Source organism: Taudactylus pleione, unplaced genomic scaffold, assembly GCF_031769625.1.
Source record: "Taudactylus pleione unplaced genomic scaffold, aTauple2 ptg000250l, whole genome shotgun sequence".
NCBI lineage: Eukaryota > Metazoa > Chordata > Amphibia > Anura > Myobatrachidae > Taudactylus > Taudactylus pleione.
Genome location: NW_028284652.1, coordinates 2,827,468 through 2,849,954, shown reverse-complemented (window position 1 = coordinate 2,849,954; position 22,487 = coordinate 2,827,468). Strand labels below are relative to the sequence as shown.

General features: G+C 46.7%; 1 protein-coding gene across 1 annotated transcript in view; it reads right to left on the bottom strand.

The window, feature by feature from the left end:
* POLA2 (DNA polymerase alpha 2, accessory subunit) overlaps nt 1–22,487 on the bottom strand; it is a 105,977-nt gene that overhangs the window by 32,982 nt on the left and 50,508 nt on the right. The window contains exon 11 of the mRNA XM_088480137.1: nt 19,780–19,822. Within this exon, the coding sequence (XP_088336263.1) occupies nt 19,780–19,822 (43 nt within the window). The remainder of the gene's footprint in view (nt 1–19,779; nt 19,823–22,487) is intronic.

Genomic DNA, 22,487 nt, shown 5'->3' with positions numbered 1-22,487 from the left:
CACACAAACCCCCGCCAAAACCTCAGATCACACGGCTGAACGATCTACTTGAAATGCTCCATATTAGAGATGAGGATGTAAAGATATGGGGAAGGAGAGTGACTGACCTTAACTTCTTCAGTGCAGGTCAGGATACAGAAAGAAATGATCAAGGACAGACTGTGCTAGGGGAAAGATCGCTTCAATTGCCCATCCCTAGATCTGCCACTGGTGGACAGGCATAAAGGAATAAGAAAGCGCCATACACTCTGCTGCTATTTTCCCCCAACACTGGAGGTAGCACACATCGGCACAAAATAATCATTTGAGAACAATTTCCTATGCTTTTTCTCACTCAGCTGCTGTATGTGTGCCTGCCCCTATCCCTTATTTAGCCTGTGCTTGTTTATTCAGCGATGCAAATGGGCCTAATGAAAGCAATCCTCACTGGTGAGGTCTGCCATGCCATTTAATAACCTCCACTCTGGATGTTAGAACATTTGCATACTCACTAAACATGTCAGAAGGGGCGTGGCCACGGCGGCAATGGTGTAGGAAGCAGGGTCTGTGAGCTCTCCAGCTGAACCTCCTGCCTGCACATCATGTCGCCCCTGTATCAGTGCTGGTGTCCTGTAAACAAAATCAGTATTGGATGCCGGCAGTCGGGATCCAGCGGTCAGAATCCCGACACCGGAATCCAGTCAGGGCTAGCATACCGACTCTTGTTGTTCGGTATGCTAACCCTCCCTCTTTGGTGCCTAACCCTAACCTCCCACCCCGCACCCTAAACCTAACCCTCCCCCTAGTGCCTAACCCTAACCCCTGAACCCGAACCCTCCCTGCCTACTTACCTTTGTGATAGGCATCGGGACACTGACACCGGTAATATCAGTGCCAGCATTGCGGCCGCCGGGATACTGACTATCTCCTGAAAACTTTAGTCTACCCTACCTAGTACCTGCTGGCTTGGTTTGAAGTGCATGGAGGAGTATTTTCTGCTGTCTCTCCTGCGTTTCCATTTCCTGCCCGTCTCAGGGTTACGCGACGCCACCAAACCTTCCCACGATCTCCCCTGCTGTCGGCTCCTGTCCCTGGTTGCCTGCAAAAGCCAGCGGTGGAGGTTTTGCTAGCAGCCGGTCAGCTGGTTCTCTTACGCGGCTTAGTGTCCTAACTTTGGCTTGAGTGAGTTACCGCTGGGTCCCCCAGTCACGTGACGCTGCTGGAGCTCTGCCCGGCGACATTACTGTATCCTGCAGTGCTGTATCTGTTGGTGGAGCTACTAATGCTGTAGCTGTGGGACACAATACCACCTCTCATCTACTTTGTGAGTAACCTCCTGGATCCTGGTGCTCTGCCGGAGGGTTGTGGTTGCTGTTTCTAAACACACTTAGTTATATATTACAATTTGATTCCTACACCAAGTACCCACATCTGTGCCCTGTATTACTATAGGGAAATCAGGTCATGCTGCTGCGGCCAAGTTGTAATGTTTTGCCCGTTCATCCACTCCAGTACCCCCAGCGGGCGGTGACTCAGGGTGCATCCATGCCGGAGTCCTCCACTTACGTCTGGTTCCGATTCACCACCAGAAGTTACTTTACAACAAGTGCTGGAAGCAGTTACCTCCTGTGAGAGCAAACTGGCAGATAAAATTGAGCAGGTCCAATCTGATATATCTTTCCTTCATCAAGACCTTCCTCATGAAAGGGTTGGGGAGGCGGAGACCTGTCTCTCTACTCTGGAAGATTCCCAGGTCCTTTTACAAGCTCAATTGACCTCACCCATATCCCAAAACGTCCAATTTGCAGAATAAAATTTCTGACATGGAGGGCTGGCTGCGCCGCAACAATGGGCGGTTCGTTGGTCTTCGGAAAAGAAAAGAGGGGGTCTGAATCATTTCTTAAAAAATGGCTGGTTGATGCATAGGGCAGAGATTCATTTAACACCCTGTTTGCTGTGGAGAGGAGCTCATGGAATTCCCACTCGACCCCTGCCACCTGGTGTGCCACCACATACTTCTATAGCCAAATTTGTTCAATACCAGGATCGCAACACTGTGTTTCCATTGGCCAGAATTAAAAGGTCCCCTGGAACGCAATGGGATTAAAATCTCGATATTCGCTGACTTTGCTGTGGATGTTCAAAAAGATAGAGCTAAATTCCTCCCCATAAAGAGTCGTCTCTGGGATTTGAATCTGCAGTATGCAATGTTATTTCTGTCAAAATTGCGGGTGGTGGCAGATGCCAACTCCAAATTCTTCTCTACAACACGGGAGGCAGCGTGTTGATTATCTGTTTGTGGTCAGATTTCGCTAGGGACATTAAGATAAGGAACAGTTCTTCTTATGGTACTCTCATATGTTCTCCTTATTATGATGCAACATTTACACTATGTGATGTGTAATTTCTATAGGTTTCTCCCTTCTCAATATTAGGCTATCCGTTTATTAACATGTAAATTCTTTAGTGTTGTATTACTATTTTTTTTGTTGTAGCCGAGATATCTCGGTCACAATATGGCCAGAGAATTTTGTTGCATTGGTGGCTATTTCTCTTCTAATGCCCCTTTAACCAATTAGCATTGTATAGTTGTATCCTGTGGGTTTAAGTTTGGTTATGTTAAGGGTCTATTTACTAAGCAGTGTTAGGAGCTGATTGGATGGCACCTTATCACTTTTCACTCTGTCTCCTAACACAACTTAGTAAATAGCCCCCTAAGTATGCCTCAGTTTGGGAGGGTATGCAGGATGGGGGGGGTGGGCATGGGTGGTTTGTTCAGTTTCTTTTCTCGATTTTTTTTATTTTTCTTTTCTTTAGCCGCACTACTTACATGGTAATTTTACCTGCGCTTTATATTTACATGTGTTACAATGTTGAATATTCTAACATGGAATTTCAGGGAGGTTAATGGAAGCCTGAAACGCTCTTTGGTCCTTAAAATGATAAAGCAAAATGACCCAGATAGCGCTTGTTTAATGGAAACACATTTAGTTGGGAATAAAGTATTATTAGCTCTTAAGCGACCGTGCGTGGGGTGGGGTGGGGTGGGCTTACCATGCCTCGCACAAATCATCCTCCAGGGGTGTCTCCACTCCCCTCTTCTGATGGAACTGAATGTCTGTAGTCCTAGGGGTCTGCATCTATGGAAACTGCACCCCTCTTGGCTCCTGCAAATGGGTGCAGATTCGGAACTAGAAGCCTTGTGGGATGGCTATTTTGCCGACAATGTTGGAACTACCTCTGTAGCAATAGTATAGGATGCTATTAAAGCTTTTTTACGCATATCTTTAATAAAAAAAAGGGTAGCAGAATTAAAAGCATTCTACAGTAAAAGAGAAAGTGGGTTAGAGATGACCTGTAGAAACATGGAGTTGGTATATTTGGGTGATAGACTATAGTCCTCACGTTTGAATTGCTTAGTTGCAAAGAAGAATTGGACCGATCACTTGACAGAGCGAACCGCAGACTCTTGTTCCGTTCTTATCTTAGGCTGACAGAACTAGTAGTTTTCTTGCGCATTTGGTTCATGCTGATCGTCCTTCTGCCTTTGTCCCCGAACTTATTGGTCCTGACAGTTCTGTTGTTACATAGAAGACATGGCAGAGGTTTATAGCTCCTTCTACAAGACCTTCTACAAAACAAAGATAATTGGTGATGTGAATAACTTGACATCTTATGTTGCTTCTATTAGGCTCCTGAAATTGTCATCCGCGGCTCAAGAATACTTAGATGCCCCACTAACCTTAGAAGAGGTAGATGCTGCGATCAGTTCCTTTCCTGGGAGTAAAGCACCTGGATCTGATGGCATCCCAATAGAAGTTTATAAAAAAAAAAAAACATTTTCGTATATTTGTCACCCGGCTTTTAGAGTTATTTAACGGGTTATATGAAGAAAATTCCTGTACTCCCTCTGGGCGGTATTCAATTGCTATAGCGTGCCCGATCTCCAGGTTAAAAAGTGACGGGAGTTCGCAGGGCGCTCTTCAATTGTTGCAGAATTTCCAGCTGATCGCGCCCATAGTGGTTGGGTTTAGCCGCGTAAAACTGTTACCCCCAAAGTGCTGGGTGTTTGGGCGCCCAAACAGGTGACTTTTCCTCCATTTCAGCTCGCACCTCCCCCCTGGGGCTGCGAGCTGAAATGGTGCGCAGGCAGCTGATCACGCCCGACAGAAGAAACAATTGAATAGCTCCTGTCTGGCGCGTAGGAGGGCGATACAATAGAATACCGACCTAGATGTCCGAAGACATTATTGTGCTCCTAAACCAGGGAAAGATCCCAGGCACCCAGATTCCTATAGGCCAATATCTCTAATTCCCACAGATGCCAAAATCCTGGCTAAGACCCTCTCCATTCAGCTAAACGCGGTTATTACCTCGATTGTTCACACAAACCAGTCTGGGTTTATGCCAGGCAAGTCAATGTCAGATGATTAGAAGGCTGCACTCTCATTTACAGACCTCCCATGGCGAGGAGCCAGCCTCTGTTGTGTCTTTAGATGCTGCAAAAGCATTTGACTCTGGAGTGGCCCTTCTGTGGGAGGTCATGCTTGGGTTTGGGCCTGTATATTTGAAATGGATAAACTACTCTATGCAAACCCTACTACTAGGGTTTCTGTAAAGGGGTTTATTTCCCCATCTTTTCCTCTGTCTCGGGGGACACGGCAGGTATGTCCATTATCTCCGACTTAATTCGCCTTGGCTATAGAGCCGCTGGCCTGTATTATAAGTTCTCACTGTGACATTATACGACTGCAGCTGGGTAATAGAATAGATTAAGTGGCTCTGTATACAGATGATTTATTACTCTGACTATGTGACAGCTATGCCAGTAATTCTTCAGGTTATAGATAATTTTGCTAGCTTCTCTTGTTTTAGGATTAACTGGGACAAATAGTCTATCCTTCCCCTGAGAGGACTATGGGCCCGATTCAGCAGTGCACGCAAGTTATTATTGGGAATCTGCACGCAGGACCCATTCTGCGAGTATGCAGAATGGGTCCTGCATAGTTGCACGCAGACCTTTGAATGCCTCTGCCTGATTGACAGACTGAGGCATTTAAGCGGCGGTGCGGGGACAGCCGGTGGTCCCAGAAACAGGGGTGTATCCGCCCCATTTTCTGGGAGCTGCCAGCCAAGGATCTGCGTTGACCAATGCGGTGTCCTGGGCTCGCAAGCCGGCCAGCCTGAGTATGCTGTCCACCATCTCGACCATCGATGGTTTTGTCAGCCTGCAACCTCAGTCACAGTGCTGGGATCATGTATGCAGCAAGGGGTGTTGTACACCTCCTGCTGCATTTGCCTAATAGCAAGGATCGCAACTGTAAAGCTGTCTGCGTGCAGCTTTGCAATTGCGATCCTTGCTGAATCAGGCCCCATGTCCGAAATGCTCCTCGTATTACTCTCCCTCTTTGTTGGGTAAACATAAAAAAAAAAAAAAAAAAAAAGTGTATTTGGATAACCCAATGGTTCTCAAACTCGGTCCTCAGGACCCCACACAGTTCACTTTTTGCAGCTCACCCCACAGGTGCACAGGTGTATTAATTACTCACTGACACATTTTAAAAGATGTACAGGTGCAGCTTACTATGTCACTAGTAATTATGTGAGACCTGCAAAACATGCACTGTTTGGGGTCCTGAGGACCGAATCTGAGAACCTGTGGGATAACCAATTCCCCAAAAGAATACATAACACAACGTCAAGCCCGTTTATCTATTTAAAATAAACTCCGGTCCTGGTGCAGGCTCTCCCTCACAGTTACTGGTAGAATTAATCTAATTAAAAAGGTGATGCAGCAACAATTTTTGTATGTATTGCAGCATTCTCCAGTCTTTATTCCGGAAACATTGTTTAGGCATTTGAACAGCCTTTTATCACCATTGATATGGGCGAATAGTGGACCACGTATTCAATTGGCTGATCTAACCAGATCAAGGTCTACGGAAGATTGTTCCTTCCCAATTTAAAATGTTGCTACTATGCAGCGCAAATGGCACATTTAAGGTTATGGCTTCAAGATGAGTCCCCAGATGCCCTACAGGTTTTATTGGTCTCTCAGGTTTTGTCTTACTTTACACCTCTGCAGGCTTTGCATGCAGGTAGGCTTACACGTACCACCCCCCACTGTTAGATATTAACATATGGAAATTGATATCTAATATTTTACAAAATTACAGGATTAGGTCCAGACACATCTTTCTGCAGCTCTCGTGTATTACCTGAATTGGCTTCCCAGCAACCTGGGGTGGTAAGAGTGTCAGATATATGCCCTAAATGTAAAACGTTGTGGTACTTTCTGGCACCTTCTATGGGACTGTCCTGTGGTCAGTAAATTTTGGGGCAAAGCTCTGAGAGTTTTGACTAATAGAGGTATTTCTCCCACATTAGTTACACCATTAATGTGTTGCTTGGGTTCAATAGAAGATGATGTATTGGACAGATATACACATGTTGACATATATATTGCTTAGTATGTTAGCTATGATGTGTGTGTGGGTGCAGTCATGGATGGCCGCTATGGGACCGGAATCAGTGGCGGTTTTAGGGGTGGGCTAACAGGGCCGTTGCCCGGAGCGCCAGCCCCTAGAGGGCGCCACAGTCTCCAGACAGAAAAAAAAAAAATCTCATAAGAGGAAAAAAAAAAAAAAACCCAGCGCCGGTCCCCCCACGCTAGCCGCTGCAGGGAGGCTCCATTTGCCGGGCACCCGCTGATGTGTTATCAGCGGGCACCCGGCTCCCTCCCTGCAGCAGCAGCCAAAAGAACGTCGTGACGTCCCTCCCATAGATACGTGTAGCCAGAGCTCACTCCTGAACTCCAGCTCCAGCAGAGAGCACTATGGGAGGGGACGTCATGACGTCTCTCCCATAGATCCGTGGTGGAGCCGCGGTTTTACCAGACGGCAGCGGACGCAGGAGCGGGGCCTAAGGTAAGTATTGGGTTTGTATTTTAATTGTATTTTTTTTTTTTTCCAGAAGGGAGGCATGAGGGCATGGCTACAGGGAGGCATTACTACTGGGGGCATGGCTGTAAGGGGGCATGGCTATAGGGGAGCATTACTACCTGGGGACATGGCTATAGGGGGGCATTACTACTGGGGGCATGGCTATAGGGCATTACTACTGGGGGCACGACTATAAGGGGGCATTACTAATGGGGGCAGTAATATAGGGTGCATTACTACTGGAGGCACTACTATAGGGGGCACTACTAATGGGGGCATTACAACTGTGGGCACTACTATAGGGGGCATTACTACTTTGGGCACTACTAATGTGGGTACTACTACTGGGGGCACGATTATAAGGGGGCATTAATATAGGCAGCATTACTACTGGAGGCACTTCTATAGGGGGAATTATTACTTTGGGTACTACTATTGGGGACACTACTAATGTGGGCACTACTATTGGGGGCATTACCAATGGGGGCACTACTATAGGGGACTTTACCAATAGGGGCATTAACACTGAGCATTACCACTGTGGGCACTGAGGGCACTGCATGGGGGGCACCACTACCGGGGCCATTGTGTAAGGGGCACCACTGCTGTGAGCATTGTATAAGGGGCACTACTACTGTGGGCCTTGTGTATAAGGGGCACTAATTTGGGCTTTGTGCAAAAGGGACACCACTGTGTGTCATAATATGAATAAGGGACTAATGTGTGGCATAATTTGAATTGGGGATACTGTATTATAAAAGGGAATTACTGCGTGTGGCATAATGTATTATACGGGGCATTACTGCGTGTGGCATAATGTATTATACATGTTCTTACTGCGTATGCCATAATGTGTTATACAGGGCATTACTGCATGTGGCATAATGTGTTATAAAGGCCATTATTGCATGTGACATAATGTGCTATAAAGGGCATTACTGCGTGTGGCATAATGTGCTATACAGGGCATTACTGCGTGTGGCATAATGCGCTATACAGGGCATTACTGCGTGTGGCATAATGTGTTATAAAGGCCATTATTGCGTGTGACAGTGTTATAAATGGTATTACTGCGTGTGACATGTGTTATACAGGGCATTACTGCGTGTGGCATAATGTGCTATACAGGGCATTACTGCGTGTGGCATAATGTGTTTAAAAAGGGCATTACTGTGTACGGCGCATTGCTGCACATGGCAATTATTCGCCACGAGGGGAGAGCTTGGGGGAAGTTCTGGGCACGCCCCACAGTGTGATGAATCGGGGGTGTTCCGCAAGGGGAACGCCATCTAAAAAAGTTATTCTTCTTTGGGGGGGGGGGGGGGGGGGGTTACTGGGGGACGCAACTGTGAACTCTCGCCCTGAGCTCCACAATGTCTAGAACTGGCCCTGACCGGAATACAATGCTTGGCTGTCCTTGGTCCAGACCACTGTTCAAAATTATAATTGGTTTATTGCGGTCTGTTCTGTTACTGGACATTTATGGTTTAAGTCTATTAGAACATTGCTGAGGAATGGTTGGCTATGTAAAGACTCCCAGGTTTAGGCAAAGCTTTCGATGATGATCTAGCACTTGTATAGTGTGGGGTCTCTTTTTTCCCCACCTTTTTTTCCTCAATGTTGCACAATTATAATATATGGATGTTATTCTATGTTTTCCATATTGGAAATTGTATACTGTAGAGTTGTCAACTTTAGTGTGAGAGTATATAAATATTATACACACATTTTGTCTTTAACTTGGTTTCTTTTCACTATTTTTAATGTATGTTTTTTTTTTTTTTATAAAATTATCAGAAGAATCTGGCACATATTGTAAAGTGTTAAAAGTCGCATAGATGATATTGTTTTATAAATGAAAAAAGAAACAGTGGCATACTACTATAGAGAAGTATTCTACAGGAAGAACACAGTAGTATTATTAACTTTATAGTTAACTAGTGAGACCTCCAGAAACATGTATGCCTCTCGAAGCTCAATAAGGCAAAAAAATAAAAAATGACCAATTTAGACAAATGCTGAACGGTATAGGAGCTCCTCACATTCAGCAATAGCACAAAGATGGGCTACGTGATATTTTTCAAGGTCCTCACAAGTGGTCTATCATCACTGAGCTGTGGTAGGATAAGGATACAGCTGATGGCCTTTAACACTTGCCACAGTGATTTTGTTCCCTGGGCATCTTATTAGGACTCCTGCATTATGTTGACCACCCACAGACCTGCAGGAAACACATAGGGCTGTGCAACATGCAGAGGGCTAGTGCCTGCAGGAATTGCTGAGAGACAGACCACAAAACAAGGGACTGACCGAGGAAGATATCTACAGACGGCAGCGGACGCATACAACAGATCAAATGTTACTCAGAAGAAAAAGGAAAAAAGTTTATCTGCATCCACTCTGCTGCCAAAAGGTGATCCAGGAAAAGACCAAAGTGGTTAGGCAAACTTCCATTTCTTTCCTCAAGCCGAAATAACCTTCCCCACACCACCCACTGACAGATTAACCCACCTGCTAACCCTGCAGCAACATTACCTTCTATACTATACTATACTGCTGCAGTGAAACCCCCTGGAAGATTTCCCTCCAGTGCCCTCTGAAGTGTGCAGGCATAAGCCAGAGGAGGGGGAAGGTACTGCAAAGCCCAGTCTGTGGGGGGGAGGAGGGGGGAAACAAAAAACAAACAAACCAAGCAGACTTTAGTCCATAAATGGAAACTGAAAATGGTGGACATGCTGGTTGTGGGCCAAAAACCAGACACAAAGACAAAAGATGCTCACCCTCCTATGATGCCAGCAGCCACCCTGTTTGATGAAATCTAGCATCCAGCAGGCACAGCAAACTTCCTGACCAGAGTGGTAACCGTGGGGTATGGTCTGAATTAATAGCTCTCATTTCCAACAACTATTTCCTCATTGTGTGACCTTCCTGTCTTCCTCCCACACAATGGCTGCAGATGACAGTATTATTGCCACCCACGTTCAGACCAGGAGACTAAGCCATGCGACATGGTGAAGAAGCTATCCATCAATTTGTCAAGTGCTGTTCGCGCATAACCATCAGAAAGGTGAGCTATTGTAATTGCAGAGTATGCCGCTATAGGGGTCAAAGCTGGTTTCTTAATGTAGGTGTGTGTGTGTCTATAATTATGAGGAAAATAGCTTTAATCTACAAAATCAGTACCAAAAATCCAGTACCTACAAGCTTTTACTTGTAATAACATGGTAGGGTCGATATGAAAACTTACTAGGGCCCATGAGAGTTGGATACAGTTTGCATATAAATGCCAACATAAAATGCATCCCCCCAAAAAAAACCTACATTTGCTCCCTATGCAAAGCAGCAAACTTACAGGTACCAAATAGAGGAGTTTTCAGGACGCATTTTATATTTGTGATAACTCCCTAACTACGTCCATTGAAGGAGCTGTATTGATTCAAATTATTTTGAGCTTTCAGTGGCAAAATTTAGTGCCAAAAAGTGTGGAACCCCTCTGAGAGACTGCTGATATAAAACCTTTGCCAGCAACGGCTGGTGGCAGGGAAACCCACAGCCCTAGGCAGTTAATGCAAGATCAGTGTTGGTGATTATCAAGAGTGCGAATGTCACACCAGGGCCGAGGCAGCTGTAACTAATAAAAGAGGCATTTCTGTTTTTTAAGCAGTGATAATTAATGAGCGACCAGTGTTGCAATTCAATTGTTCTGGGCGCTCATTAATTATCGCTCTCCGCCCCAGGGTTTAGCCGTGTAAAATGGCTAAACCCATCTAAAAAGTTCTGGTTAGGGTGCGTTGAAATGACGATGCCGGCGGCTATCGCGCCCTGACGGACCAACAATTGAATTGCTCCTTCGGGCGCCTTAAAATAAAAAAAAAATAAAAAAACACCGGCAAAACATTTGAATCGCCCCCCCCTCTCCTACACATTATGGAGACAAAAAAACCCCCCTGCAAAATACATTTACGACCAACTCTGCGTGAGGTTAACTGTATTATTGGAGTGGTCATTTTATTCATAGTAAAATCGGCTGTATGCAAGTGCCTACAGTTCTTGCTCTTCAGTGCCTCTGGAGTACATACACACCCCCTAAGGCATACTGGATAAAGTGCATCCTTCCCCCTCTGCAAAAATTGTCTTGTTAATTGTATATTGTACAATGCAGTATATATTTGTACATATTTTTAACTGCTGCAACACCACCAAAGAAATACTGTGCGTTTCCTTCTCTGGCATTAACCCACCTTCCCAAAACTGCAACCAGCAGGACTCTACATGTTGGCTTTCACATCAAACTGCACTTGAAATTGATACGCATTTTTTTCTATTATTCCCAATTTAAATGCTTACATTGTGTAGGAGAAATCTACCATATTAAATGGTATCCCTTTTTAATTTGACACAGGATGTGGGAGATCTGGGCTAAAGATCCCTCCCCATGTATGGAAAAATGAGAGTTATGGTAAAACTTACCTTTGTTAACTCTTTCTTCGAAGTCCATAGGGTCCACAGGGAGACATTGGGGTGTAGGTGGTGGTTGAGTACCGGGCACCACACAGTTTAACTTTTCAGCTCCCAGGATGCACTAGTCCAACCCCATATACTCCGCCCCCGAGCCAGAGGCACCTCAGTTCGTGACAAGCCAAAGGACGGAGGAGGAGGAAAGATAAGAAAGACTGGTACACACAAGAATCACACACATGTAGAAGGAGACGAAAACCCAGTGACCGAAACATAGCCCATATGAAGCCAGGTGCGTTAGGGCGGATGCCCTGTGGACCCTATGGACTTCGGAGAAAGTTAAAAAAGGTAAGTTTTACCATAACTCATTTTCTTCCTCAGGGTCCATAGGGCCCCACAAGGAAACCTTGGGAATGTCCCAAAGCAGTAATTTAAGGGAGGGTACACTCCTGTGCTGAGAGGAGAATCCGGTGCCCAAATGAAGCATCCTGAGAGGCAAATGCATCAAAGGCATAAAACCTCAGAAACGTATGGAGAGAGGACCAAGTGGTCGCCTTACAAAGCTGTTCAGCTGGGGTGCCACAGCGAGCTGCCCACGAAGGAACCACAAAACAAGTAGAGTGAGCAGTAACAGTGTGCCTGTGAGATGGTCATGCAAAGCCATCTAGCCAATCTCTGTTTGTTGGCTGGCCATCCCTTCTCGTGAAATCAATAGAGCACAAATAAGGAGTCTGATCTCCGAAGAGAACTTGTACGGTCCACGTATATCCTGAGTCCACGGACCACATCCAAGGAGGCCTCACCTGCCGATAGGTCTGGTGATTGAAAGGCCGGGACTACAATTTCCTCATTAATGTGGTAACGAGTAACTTTAGGAAGGAAACCAGGGAAAGTCCGAAGCACAGCCCTGTCCAGATATCAGAAATGGGGAGCGATAGGAGAGCGCCCCTAAATCTGACGCCCTTCTGGCGGACGCCATAGCAGAAGAAAAAAAAAAAAAAAAAAGTCTTCGCTGTAAGCCACTTAAATTCCACATAATCCAGGGGTTCAAAGAGAGGACCCTGGAGGGCACGAAGCACTACTGTCAAATCGCATGGAGCCACTGGAGGGACAAAGGGAGGTTGTATTACGGAGGACTCCCTGGAGGAAGGTGTGGACATCCGGAAGTGGATCAAGTCTACGCTGGAACCTAACATGCACTCTCAGAGAAGGCAGGCAAAATCCAAGGTCCAATTCAGCTTGAAGGAAGGCCAGGACTCTGGAAATCCTAAACGCTTGGGGGTTGTAGCTTCTGGTACGACACCATTGGAAATATGTATGCCACACTCTGTGGTAGATCCGAGCAGAGGCTGGCTTACATGTTCGGAGCATAGTTTTGACTACAGAGCTAGAGAATCCTTTGGACTTCAGGAGGGATGTCTCAAGAGCCACGCCGTCAAACACAGACGACCCAGGTCCGGGTAAAGATAAGGACCTTGAGACAACAGGTCCGGTCATTGAGGCAGCAGGAACGGAGTGTCGATGGAGAGACTCCGAAGATCTGAGTACCAATGACGTCTGGGCCAAGCCATCAGCAGGACAGCGCCTTCCGTCTTATTTGAACTTCCGAAGAACTCGAGGAAGAAGGGAGACTGGAGGAGATAGGTACAAAAACTGGAAGGTTCACTTCACTGACAATGCGTCTACAAAGGTTGCCTCGGCATCTCTTGTTCTGGACCCGTACAGTGGCAGTTTGTAATTGTGTCAGGAGGTCATGAGGTCCATATCTGGGAGGCCGCATCTGCTCACTAGGGGTTGAAAAACCTCTTGGTGAAGAGACCATTCCCCGAGATGCATGTCGTGACGGCGTTGGAATTCAGCTTCCCAATTGAGAACTCCAGGAATGAACACCGCAGAGATGGCCGGGAGGTGACCCTTGGCCCATGTCAGAATGCGTGACACTTCTGTCATCGCTTCCCGACGTTGGGTGCCTCCTTGATGGTTGATGTAAGCCACTGTTGTGGCATTGTCGGACTGTACCTCTACAGGGTTTCCGTGAAGTATGCTCTCGGCCAGTATGAGGGCTCTGTAGACAGCTCGAAGTTCTATTATGTTGATTGGCAGGGTTGATTCGATCAATGTCCAGCAACCCTGAAAGGAGTGTGGACCGATCACTGCGCCCCCAGCCCTGGAGACAGGCATAAGTTGTTAAGAGTACCCAGTCCAGGATCCAAAAGGGACGACCCTTGGTTGAATGAGATGTCTGTAGCCACAAAGAGGGACAAAAATGCACCTCCGGAGAGAGTACCATTGTCTGAGCTTTGATCCAGTGGGGTAATCCGTTCGACCTGGAGAGGATCAGCCTTTGCAAAGGCCTGGAATGGAACGGAGCATACTCCACCATGTCGAAGGTGGACACCATGGATCCCAGAACCTGCATTGCTGAGTGGATCGACACCCAGCGACTGTGGAGACATCTGTGCACTCGTAGTTGAAGTGTGGAGATCTTGTCTGATGTCAGAAAGATTTTCTGATCCTGAGAATCCAGCAGGGCTCCCAGGTGAATCATTCTCTGTGTAGGGATTCAGGAAGGAGTTTTTCCAGTTGATTAACCATCTGTGCTTGTGAAGGAAAGCAATGGTTAGCCGCAGATGGCGGTGAAGCACTTCTGGGGATCCTGCTAACAGCAGGAGATTGTCCAGGTATGGTAACAGTCGGACACCCTGACAACGCAGATGGGCCACCATGATAGCCATAATTTTGTTAAACACCCGTGGAGCTGTGGATAGTCCAAAGGGCAGAGCGTGAAATTAGAAGTGTTGCTGTAGTATAGCAACCGCGCTACAGGTACATGTAGGTACGCATCCTGAATATCCAGAGATACCATAAAGTCCCCAGGCTCCATAGCTCGGATGATAGAGCGTAGGGTTTCCATCCTGAACCTAGGTACCCTGAGGAATTTGATCAGGGATTTGAGGTTGAGGATATGCCGATGAGACCCATTCGGCTTTTGAACCAGAAAGAGAGAATAGTAACCAGTCCCCCGCTGAGATAGCGGGACTGGCACAATTACCCCATGCTTGAAGCAAGGACTGTATGGCTTTCTGGATTTGTAAGGCCGTGCTTGGTTCTGAAGGAGGGCATATGTTTAAAACAGGTGGGGAGGCAGTCGAAGAAATGAGAGGGCGTACCCGTGAGAGACCACTTCTTACACAAGCATGCGTGGTGGTTTGACACCAGCAGTGGGCAAACTGAAGAAGTTTGCCCCCCACTCTGAGGCCCGTCCTGTCAGGCTTATCGTCGGATTTTGAAGCAGGGCGCCTAGTGGTCCAGGCCGGCTTGGTCCTGGGCTTGGCGGCCCTAGTGGAAGCAGACTACCTAGAAAAGGACTGACTTAGGTTTTCCCTCGAGGAAAAAAGGACCTAAAAGATGTAGCCTGAGGCTTTGCAGTAGTAGTTGCTGAAGCAGAAATGCAGTTTTTGATGCCACCAATGGGGTTAAAATCTTGTCAAGGTCTGGGTCAAACGATCTCTCCATTGTAGGGCAACACTTCTAGGCCTTTCTTGGAGTTCGCATCTGCCTTCCATGAGCGTAGCCACAAGGTATGGCGCCTTCAGACACTGCCATGGCCGAGACTCTGGAGGTTAGGAGACTGGCATCCAATGTCGCTTCTCTAATATAAGAAGCTGCATCTCGTAAGTGAGCAACGAATGACATCTGATCCCTAGAAGCATCTGAGGGAAAAAGAGTCTTCAAGTGCGTCAGCCTAGCTCTCTATAGCTTTAGCCACCCATGCAATAGCCATGGTCAGACGGGCATCAGCCCCTGAAAGAAAGTATACCGATTTAAGGCAAGATTCAACCTTTCTATCTGTAGGGTCCTTCAAAGAGGATACTGTACGGATAGGCAACGTAGCGCTTTTAATTAAACTTTTAACATGCGAATCCACTGCAGGGGGAGTTTCCCATTAGTAGAAAATGGATAACAGGAGGTCAGACGTTTTTGGGGCTGAAACCTCTTGCCAGGCGACTGCCAGGCTGCTGTCATGTGTTCACCTAATGGATCCAATAGAGGGAATTCTGCTGAAGCCACTTTCTGTCGTTTAAACGGTGGGTGCTTTGATTTACGGGCTGGCTCGTCATCTTCTATTAGTTAGATGGATCTAACAGCTTGCACCAAGGCAGAATATTCATTTTAGACTCTCGTCCTCTCCCTGAGGGGAGTCAGTGTTCGAGAGATCAGCATTGTCTGCCTCCTCAGATGACACTTCAGAATCTGAGAGCTGCGTGTGAAGAGAACACAGGACGCTTACTTAGAAGGCATACTGGGTAGGGGCTTCTCGCCTTGCAACAGTTTGAAAGGGTGTAGAGGTAGCAACCAGATTCTGTACCGAGCTAGAGAATAAGTCTACCTAAGGAGGAGGCACAGGAGGTACCTGTATTGCCTGAACCTGTCGTGGCAACCCCAGAGGGGGAATTACGGCCTGCTGTGGTAACCCCATATGGAAATTTACAGACGATACCACTAGGCCAGGGAACTTTTTTACCTTTTACCCCAAAATATATTTAGATACGCCAACGTTACCCCCTTGATTTTAAAGGAAGGAAATCATATAGTAGTGCCCCCATATAATGCCCCTGGAGTAGTGCCCCATATAATGCCCCCGTAGTTATGCCCTTGTAGTAGTGCCCCCATATAATGCCCCTATAGTAGTGCCACCATATAATGCCCCTGTAGTGCCGCTTGTACAAAACCCTCCCCCAAAAAAACAAACACTTACCTTAATCCCAGCTCCTGCATCCGCCGACGTCCTGTCTGCCCGGCGGCTCCTCTGAACTATGGGAGAGACGTCATGACGTCTCTCCCATAGTGCACATGGAGAGAGCCGGAAGCTGGAGTTCAGAAGAGAACTCCAGCCTCCGGCTAATGCAGCACTGCAGGGAAGGAGCCGGGCGCCCGCTGGTAATAACATCTCAGCGGGCATCCGGCTTAGAGCCTCCCTGCTGCACAGCTGGGCATGCATATGAATCATTCTATATTATAGAATGATTCATATGCATGCCCAGCTGTCCGTCCATTACCCCCAGGAATTTCATTTTTACCCCATGTGGGGTAATTTACCGCTGTTCCCTGACCACTGCGCTAGGTGGTCCACAATAGTAGCCAGCACCTGAGAAAAGGAAGCCCAGGGGGGCTCTTGTGCAGGAGCTGGGGGGTCTGATGTGCCTGGTGGAGTACAAAACTTAACACATAACCCATAATAGATCAAATCCTCCTCACTTAAGCCTGCAGCACATCATTTGCATGATAGCACTATGGGTGCAGATGCAATATACTGGGTGCAGATGCAATATACTGATCCGGTCTTCGGCAAGCTACAGGAACGCACAGCACAAATATGGCACTATGCAGTAACCAACTGTATGTGACAACCCTCACCAAAAAACATTTATTGTAGAGATGTGAAGTACTGGGAAAAACTCTGAATACATCTGTATGTTAGGACAAAGTCAGAAAAAAAAAATATACTGACAGTATAGAGAAATAAACAGACAGGTAGCACTAGCATAAGTCACATACAATGCAGAAATACAACAGAACTGCAGAATGGCACTACAATCAACTACACAGATTCTGTGGTCAGTGACTCAACATCTGGTAGGCTATAGTGCTACATAACCCGTCTCCAGGGTGAGGTATGTAGGGGGACCGGACCCTGTGTTTCTCTGAGAGAGCTAAGGCTGAGCCTGGAGAAAATAACCGCCGGAGACCTCTGAGGTGGCATGGTCGGAGGAGGAGAGCAGTTCAGGGAAGCGAGACCTCAGAGGAATGGTGCCCTGAGCTGAGGGGAGTGGCAGCTTTAATGGGGAAAGCGGACCTCCCCATGCTGATTTTTAACCACCGGGACACTATTTCCACTCCTTCTGTACACTGGTGGTCTAGTGGATCACTTTGGACAAAGCCTGTGTTCACTCTCAGCGCCTCTAGTCTGTCCCCTGAGACCGGAGGTATGACTGCCATTCTCGAGTCACCGCAAACGATGACCTGCCTTGCCTGTCCTCTTGTGTCCAAGATGCAGTCTGGGTCCATCCACGGGGCCAGCTAGCGAGGACCCCGAGATGCCCGCCGAAATCCCCAGCCGAAGCTGGCGTTGCGGCACCCAGAGGGGTGACAAAGCAGCAGCACAGATGTCCTGGGGAAAGTCTGTTGCTGCGCGCCCAGCAGGAAACATTAAAACATATTATAATATATTATATATATATATACATACATATATATATATATATATATATATATATATATATATATATATATATTATACATACATACATACATGCATACATACACACACACCATAAAATACAAGCTTTTTGCCCAAGCAGCCCACTGCATAATGGTGACCAGACTCTGGTCAGGCACCGACGAGACTGAGGTGCCTCGGGAGCGGTGTATAGGGGGTTGGACCAGTGCATTCTGGGAGCTGAAAGCTTTATCTGTGTGGTGCCCAGTCCTCAACCACCACCTACACCCCAAGGTCTCCCTCTGGAGCCTTATGGATGCTGAAGAAATTTATTTTTGTGTATTGTTTTATCATTGACCGATAAGAACTATTGAGGGGGTAAATTGTTCTGAAGATGGAACTCCTCTCTTTCAAAGGTGGGTGTCCCCCCACATGTGCAGGGATCATTATGGGAGGGGGGGGGGAATAGGACATGTAGTGCCCTCCCATCCATATACAGAACACATACAGTATGATTTATGTATCACAAGTAATACTGTCTGGTTATCACCAGGGCAGCCCCATTTGAAAGAGGGCCCCCCTCCCCTCTCTCAAATATGGGGAACAACAAATTTATGAATACCAGGTTGGGAGTTTGATCTTCCCCTATTCCTGGTCTCTATTATTTTTCTGTAGTGCAGGGAGTTTTGCCAAAACAACTATGTGAAAACTACACAACGTGGAGACTTGTCGGCACGCACTTCAGCAACATCTCGGTGGCTGCACGCATGTCCCCACCGATCATCCATACTGGTGGGGAAGCTAATTATTTTTATTTTAAAAGCCCTCATCCCCCTCAAAGCGGGCAACTCATCATTCGCAGTTTTAAATGTATATATGGACCATGAGTGACACCCATCGTCTGCAGAAAAGGGGTTAATCACGACATTCCTTGTCCCATGGGATCTTACAGGCTAAATTATCTTTCAAGGTAACACGTACACACACTAGGATCCCTTTTTTTTTTTTTCAAAAGCCAAATAAATTACCAGTATGGTTTTGGATTATTTGTATGAACCAGAGCAGCTGGAGGAAATCTATGCAAAAATTACAGGAAACATACAAACTCTACACAGATATCAGGTTGCTGATGACCAACGTTTCAATGTAATGAGAACATTTTCAAGTTATAACAGATATATACAGTAGATGTATAGATGATTTATCCACAAACACACCACAATTACCAGCCAGAGACTCCCTCAAACGATGCAGCCATATGCTGCACACATAACCTTCATACATTATATAAATCTCACACACAAAGGCAGTGCGCCAGTTTGGTATTTTAGAGATACCCCCAATACCACCCACCTTTTGCAGTGAGAGCCCCTCTCCGCTTAATATGCTCACCATAAATTGCACAGATTACCCACCCCAGCTACTTGCCTTCATACAGAGCCTCTCGCTGCCTTTACTTCATGTTGCTCTGTAGATATTCCAAAATCATTGATGCCCATGAGTGAGGACTCATTGATTATGAAGGACCCCAAACATGCAGGTATTAGGAGGAGGTGCCCCTTTTGTTTTCTTCAGGCCTGTAAACACTTAGCGCTCATTGGGGGGGAATTCAATTCAGTGCGATGTTGTATAGCGACGGGAGGGCGGGCTAAGGATTTCCCCTGGGGATGCAAGGAGAAATCCGACCAAAGTGCTGCGCGTGCAGCTGTTTTTCTGCATAGCGCGGCGCTAACAGCCGCGCGCCCGGCACTTTGATCAGAGAATGCCGGTTACCGCGCCTTAACACCCTTGTTAAGGCACGAGAACCGGCATTCTCCAACCACATAGCGCACTGAATTGAATAGCACCGGGAGCTCGCTCCCACTGCTATTCAATTCGCGTTGAATTAAATCACCCCCATAGATCTCATAATCCACAGTGTAGAGTAGTGATAGGAAATGTGCCCATCATCCCCACCATCTCCAGGCAGCATCTAGTTTGCGCATCCTTTAGACCCAAATACTGTGCCTGTCTGCACCTTAGATGGAACATTGCGTAAGATACAGAAGCCTGAGATGACTGCTATTAATACGCCATGGAGAATATAAGCAGCCTTGCTCCATGCTGGATTTCTTACCCCCTTTCTTGAAAGGACTGAATAAATTCATTGCATTTACCAACAATACATTTCCGATCACTTACCTTCCAAATCCAGGTTCGGCTTGTAAAAAGGAAGTGGAACGCCCTAAAAGAAACAGGATTGGTTAAGATTAACCGAAAAATAAACATATTACACATATTATCTAGGTAATACTTTCATTTGTAAGTACTGGCGTCTGTATACCACTATAGTTTGTCCATTTAATGTTTGTTAGTTAATTATGGGCCTTAAGGTGGGTACACACCTGACAGATATATCTGCAGATGGTCATTCATACACACTGAACGACCATCATCTGCATGCTGCAGCGGTTCTCGGCGGCTGAGGGGGGCAGTTAGGGGGCGTGGCATGATTGCGGAAGGCGTGGCCACGCCACCTTCAGAAAAATTTATAAAAACCATTTGTGGTGCTGTGGAGGGGGTTGCTGGGTGCCCCTCAGCCCGGCGCACAGCCAATGGGGGGCGCGATCAGCGTGATCGCCCCCCCCCCCCCCTTTGGCATAGGAGACTGCGTGTGCTGGGCTGCTGTGGATGGGGAGCTGTGCCGGACCCGAGTAAGTAGTACCCGCTCCCTTCTCGGCCCGCCTGTGTACAGGCGATCGGCTGTGTACTTGCCGATGGACAGATATGTCTGCAGATATATCTGCTCATTGGCTGTGCAGCACATCCAATGCGATATGTCTGAAAGACGTTGTTCACAGACATATCGTCTGTACACACTGGCCGACGGGGGCACGATATATTGGCCGATCAATTGATCGGCCAATATATTGGCCAGTGTGTACCTAGATTCAGCAAATGGACGTTTATGCAACAGCACCCTTTCAATATGAAGGGGCTGATGCAGAATTGGTCACAAAATGGGTGTATTTTATACTAAAAAGATGCACACAAATAGAGAATTAGTTCCCATATGTTGGCATGTGTCGGCTCCTCATTGGCAGCATGTGTTAAGCTTTAAGTCAGGCATATGTCACGTACACACACTTCTGTATTGTTTGTAAATACACAATCTGTTAGGCATTAAAAAAAATATATATATATTTTTTTTTTTTTCTTCTTAAAACCATCTTCAGTACTGCAGCTATAAAATGCTCTGCTAAGTGTACAGGGGAAGAAAATCCTAACGTGCCAACGATAGCATATTACATGCCTGGGCAACAAAGACAGCACCTATCAGAATCAGAGAAGTAATCACAATCAGCCAATCACAAGAGGTTTGCCATTGCCTGCAACTTTCATCCATGTATTTTAAATGCCCTTGAATTCATTCAAATACTACGGCTTCTCATACGTATATATACACGTCTGGTTGCCATTAAATCTCACAATCACAAAATCAAGTTATTATATACTACCTACATTCCCTCCCCTGTCCTACCTCTCCAGGCACAGACAGGTGTAATAGCCAGAATCACGCATCCAAATTCTGGGCCCGTGCAGAGTGATCTCACACAAACAGAGGCACCGCTCCCTCTGCATCCGTGCCTTACAGCTTTAGGTACCCATGAATCATTATAATGCTGTTCAAAGTGTTTCCAGTAATATATGGTCTATAGGGATAAGTTGCCAAAATATAGGTGACAGTGCAGTTTTGAATAAACTAGCACATATAATTCAACAGAGGTGAAAAACTTGAGTAACCTGTATACCAAATGAGCTTAGATCTATTTAGTGCAAGTTATTATCATTAGTTACTACACATGTGCACCTATAAAAGGGTAAAATCACCTGCAATAAGTTGTGAAGGGATAAGGAGGGTAAGCAGAACATCACTCATTTTGAGCACAGTCAATTAGAGAGGACACTTGAATCATTTTAGTAGTGCACCAGCCAAAGAACAATGCCAGTGATGCAGCCGCTTTGAATATGTGCCAGACAGATGTGCACAATATACAAAGGAGAATAGATTTCACAAGCACTTCAATGCCCTGTCCAAGGTTCTGACGAAAGAATCCAGTTACTTAGTACAGGCAGAGTTGCAAGTCAGCTGCAATTACACCAGCAATGCGTGTATGGAGAAACATGCGGATACTCATCCGTAGTCAGTTGTATACATCTATGCGGCCAGACCACCCCTACTGTCACGATCCGCAGTACTTAAGTCTCCTTCTTACCTCTCCAGTGCCTAACCAGGTTGGCACAGAGGGTGCTCCGGGGCGCGCACAGACGGTGTCGGGATGTACACCGCGGCCTTCAACTACAGGCAGGCTTCTCCAGGTTTTTGACATATAGGCCGCACGCTGGGTCTCCCTCCAGAACGAAGACATGGGCGCGGCCATCTTGGATTCTGTTACATGAGGCTAAGCTTCCACTCGGCCTGCTGACGGCACTGACCAATCATCCAGTCCTATAAATTCCTTTCACTGACTGTCCTCTGTTGCCAGTACAACGTCGCTTCTTACTAAAGTAACAGCTCTAGTGCTGAGCTCCCTCAATTGCAGTTTCTGAACAGCGCAGTCCATCCAATGTGATTGTCTCCATCTAGTATCAAGACTCCTTCATTTGCTGCAGTCTGTACGGAATCGGTATGTAATACCGCCGGCCTCAAGGCCGGCAGTTCGAATCCCGGCAGCGTCACTCCGACAGAGCTGGAAATCCTGATCGTCCCCAGGTAAGTACTGACTAACCTAACCTACCCCACCAACCCTCTCCTTAGGGGTGCCTAACCCTAACCTCCTCCCCCCAAGTGCCTAAACCTAACCCCCCTTCCCCGCTGCCTAAACCTAAGTCCCCCGGGGGGGTGCCTA